Here is a 4,735-nt window from a genome sequence, read left to right as displayed (position 1 = left end):
GCTATGGTTTAAAAGTCCACTTTACTGACTACTCCATATTAAAACTCATTTTGTATTCCAAAATTTAGCTTATTATAAATATATCATCTAATACTAGTATATATAAATATCTGATGCACAACAAATGCATCCAAGAAAAAGAAATATTTACTATATCTTGAAAGTAGGGAAATAAATGCATCATGTTCATTTTCATTAATACTAGATCTCATGATACAAGTTGGAGGATTTGGTAGCATATACTAACTAATGTTCCAAATCATGATTGTTGATTTTTCTCATTTAAAGGACGATTCTCATTATTTGAGCACATTAAAACAATGATCTTAGCTGGCTGCTTTAAAAGCCTATATATCATACAAGAAGGAGATCAAACACAAATCATCACTTGAGGAATCGACTATTGTTTTCTTTTGGTGTTCTTGTGATCTTCAGTTGAGAGAAGAAGTCAAGTGAAACACGTTCAATGGCACGGGGAACCATCGTACCCACCCTTCTAGTGTTGCTTCTCGCCGTTTGTTGTGCAACCTCCATTGTGCATGGCAAAGAGTGGATCATCGGTGACAACAAGGGATGGAGGTTCGGCGTCTCCGGTTGGGAGAATGGCAAGCGCATCCAGTCTGGCGACGTGCTTGGTGAGAACTCTAATGATCAAATGATTAGATATACTTGAAGTATATATATGAATGTATATATGTTATGATTTGTATTCTTGTGTTAACTAATGCACATAGTGTTCAAGTACAACCCGAGTATGCACAATGTGGTGCAGGTGGGAGAAGGCGACTACAACTCATGTACGGTTTCTGGCTCGTCGATGGCGTACACCTCCGGCAATGACCACATCCAGCTTGCCCGCGGTGGCAAAGCATTCTTCCTCTGCAGCATTCCGGGCCACTGCCAGCGGGGCATGAAGATCGTTGTCACTGCTTAATAGATCTCGCGCATATTTGTGTCTATGTATTTTTACTTTGTACCAAATATTTATGGTGTACTAGCCCATGATAAATGGGTGATAGAAGAAATGAATTGATCCTAGTTGTGTGTCTGCATCATATTTTCATGGAAACTAATAGCAATTTGGACTAGCTATTGGAAATATACGAGTAGAAATAAGTTTTTGCCATTCTACAAACCATACTTTGAACATTCAGGGCAAACGTGTCTGAAGGTCTATCACAGCCAATTGGATTCAGACTCTCTTTTCAATTAGTTCAGCAAAAATACAAAAGCACCGCAACATACTAAAAATTACTTAGAGGTTCTTGGACGGTCAAACGACTACTACCGCCACAATGAGACGCTCCGCGGCGCAGGCTTGACCTTGTCAATTACATCCGAGAAATCTTCATGCACATGCCCCTAAGGCCTAGTGCCCCAAAGCCCTAGTCGTCGAGTGATTTTAACAAACTAGACCCACCAATCCAGTAACAAGGTCGAGCTTCACATATAGGATATCGTCTTGGTTGGTTCTTGTCGGATTAAGGGTAGGTTTTAGACTACTCCATTCCATGATTTCAATAGAGTTATTTTGGATACCTCGTCTTCAATTTCTTATTTGATTGGAGCTGGAGTAGCATCTAGTTCATTATACTGAAGCAGATAAATGGTTGCTTCGCCTGCTCCATATCACCCACCATACCCCTGTAGCCATCTTATTAACAAACAATAAGAGCATCTTTAGTCAAACTCTTATAATTTATCTCCTTATATGAATTTATAAACTTAACTCCTTCGGATTTATGGAGTTAAATTGTGGCCAAACCTAACCTAACCCTATATTTAACTCCCTAAACTCTTTTCGACTAATTCTTCTATCCTTTTTAACATACATTTCAAACAATTGCATGGTATTTCATCGATCATTTGCATGATTTAAATTGAGCATACACAACAAAAAACCCATAAACATACATATATTTCATCCAATCAAATAATTCAAATTGAAACATGCAAATAGTTCATGCAAAAGCCATTACATCAATAAAGTTTGATAACAAAAACACAACATTCCATGTGTTACGTCGTGGACCAAGCCATATATCCAATACATACTACACTAACTCAAGCACTCACGTGCACATCACCACCAAAGAGATCATTTCCAGTGCATCTTGCACGTGCGCTAGAACTCTGAATGAATGTACATGTCTTTTGTATCGTCGGGGTTCGATGACAGGATATATAATCCATAATTTTATAGTCTACCTTCAATGGAGTACTGTAGTGTCATTTATTTTTATTTTGAAATACGGAAATCTGTGCAAAATGGAGTGGTTTCTACCTTCAACAAAGTAATAGTAGGATAGCCCGCGCCCAGTTAATGATTTGGGCCATTTGCTGGCCTAATCGAGTGTTGATTGAAGATTTTTGTGACAAGGTGATGGGAAACAACACGGTCAATTTGCCTTTTTTACTTCTTCCATTGCCAAGTCAAACAAGTGTCTAAGTCGACCAACAAAGTGATGTCCACATCCACTCATGGCTAAATTGAAATCATGTGAAATGTATGATGTTTTAGTTATCATTTTGTGCTTGTGATTTGTGACTTGAGACTTGAGAAATGAGATCGAGGGTACTATATTGAAGTCAAGTACTGAACGTATGTGGAACCTTATGCTTTGTGTTCCCTGCTGGATTGAAATCATGTACTAAACTCGATTTGTTTGGTGTCAAATACCATGTTGTCAAGAACTAATTGGTGGTGGCATTGTTGTTTGATGCTTGTGGATTCCATGGGTTGTTGTAGCCTGTTATCTTCTTACTTTGTCTCAAATATATAAATGTTGTTGCTTGTTCTCTTCTTACTTTTTGTAACTATTTTTTATTCTTGTTATCTTATTAATTTCTATAAAATATAAATGATTATGCATCTTAAGTCTTGTCGTTGTACCATAAATCATGAATCTTCTTACTTTGTGTAAAATATGAATCTAGTTACATTCTGTCAAATGTAAACATCTATTGGTACTGGAAGTAACATGAATCAGAGTTTTAGCAATTAATTTGATTTATTTGGTCGGGACCGAAGACCGGATTGTAAAGACCGAAGACCGAGTAGTGAAGAACCAGAATACCGAAAAAAGAAATCGGTCTCCAATTATGGAAGACCAAAAAGATTGAAGCAAACAAACCAGAAGGACCGAACACTCGGGCTAACATGGATGTGTGACACTCCATGCCCACGAGCAGTACTTTATAAATAAGACAGAGAAGGTTGCCAAGAGGTTCAATGGTGTTTGCTTTCTCAAGTGATAAAATCAACCACACACTCAACTAACATGATTTTTTCCACTAACCACCAACTAACGGCATGTAGAAATGATGTCATACTAAGAGTGTCATGTAGAATAAATGTTCAGATAAAAACAAAGAAGTCATAAAAGAAGGCATGCCTTCCCTTGAATTAATAGGTTAACTCTTAGCAACAATATGTCTCGTTATATATTTAGGTATATCTAGTATTATATCTGAGATAACCCATTTTACATCTTTCTTTAGTGTCTTCTCAATATGATGTGATGGGCTTAAGATAAGACTACCTTATCTACCACCTTATATGTCCTAATTAATTCTCTAAGTGTTGTAGACCATACGAATCTACACCTAATAACCCCCTATAATTTCATGGTGTGTCCACCTAAATACCCCTCAAATGCCCCACCTAATCATTTTTTTATGCTTTCTAGACCACCCAAATTTACACCCAACAAATGATCACATTAATTTCAGGGTGGGAGAACCCATATTTCCGTATCGCGACTAAGTAAATCTCTAGCGTTGCACACCATTGGAATATAAACCTAATAAGAGCATCTACAACTCGTTTAGTCAAATCATCCCCAAACGTCTGGCTGAACACCCCAGTCACTACTCGGACATGTATAGCGAAGAAAAAAGTCATCCAACCAAACCCTTCACTCCGTCCTCATATTTCTCGACAGTTTGTAAACCCTTATACACGTACATATATGGAGAAGATATGGTGATGCCCGGGTGCATATGTCGGCGTGACACATAGGATTTGGCCCATTGTGAACCACCTTTTTTATTTTGTTATTCTTTATTCTTTATTTCTTTCTCCCTCTCCATCAATATGATGCATTTGAGCGAAAATAAAGGGGGCAGAGTGAGTTGCGTGTCTACGTGCACAGACAAAGAGGGGCTGAAAAGGGACACGTGTGAACACCGTGAGACAAGTCTCCGCGGACATATGAATGGCCAAATTTGTTGAGTCCGGCTATAGAAGCCACAACCCTCATGAATAAAGGGTGGGCCCACCCAAATTTCCCCTTAACCTGTCACCTGATTATTCTTTAAGCACTTCAGACTTTCGTAATTAGGGAAACATGAGTGGCCACCTCTATGCCGTCTGCTGGCAGACGGCAAAGGACCCCTATGCGGACGGCAAAGGGTGGGCAGACGGTAAAGCCCCCCCACCAAACGGCCAAAACCCCACCCCCACCCACCCCACCCCTTTGCCGTCTGCCACCCACCATTTGTAGACGGCAAAGGGGATGTGGCCCTAACGGCTCGCCATGCCCCCGCCTGCTCCCCTAACGGCTCGGACTGCCCTCCCACCCCCTCTCTATCTCTGTCGCCGTACCCAAACCCCTCCCTGCCCACCCACGTCGCTGCCCCCCTCCCACCTGCTCCCTCCCGGCCGCCGTCCAGCTCCACCTCCCTCGCGCCGGCGACCCCCTCCCCTTGTGCCCCCTGCCCAGCCCCACCACCC

General features: G+C 40.7%; 1 protein-coding gene across 1 annotated transcript; it reads left to right on the top strand.

Annotated features, from left to right (window-relative positions):
• The first annotated feature begins 388 nt into the window (after nucleotides 1–388).
• Nucleotides 389–1,052, top strand: LOC123399107 (basic blue protein-like). Its single transcript, XM_045093529.1, has 2 exons — nucleotides 389–635; nucleotides 735–1,052. Exons 1-2 carry the CDS (start codon nucleotides 467–469, stop codon nucleotides 932–934), a joined length of 369 nt encoding a protein of 122 aa, XP_044949464.1. The 5' UTR covers nucleotides 389–466; the 3' UTR covers nucleotides 935–1,052.
• Nucleotides 1,053–4,735: the final 3,683 nt, after the last annotated feature.

This window comes from Hordeum vulgare, chromosome 5H, assembly GCF_904849725.1.
Source record: "Hordeum vulgare subsp. vulgare chromosome 5H, MorexV3_pseudomolecules_assembly, whole genome shotgun sequence".
NCBI lineage: Eukaryota > Viridiplantae > Streptophyta > Magnoliopsida > Poales > Poaceae > Hordeum > Hordeum vulgare.
Note: the sequence above shows the minus strand (reverse complement) of the source record. Positions and strands in the feature narration are given on the sequence as shown.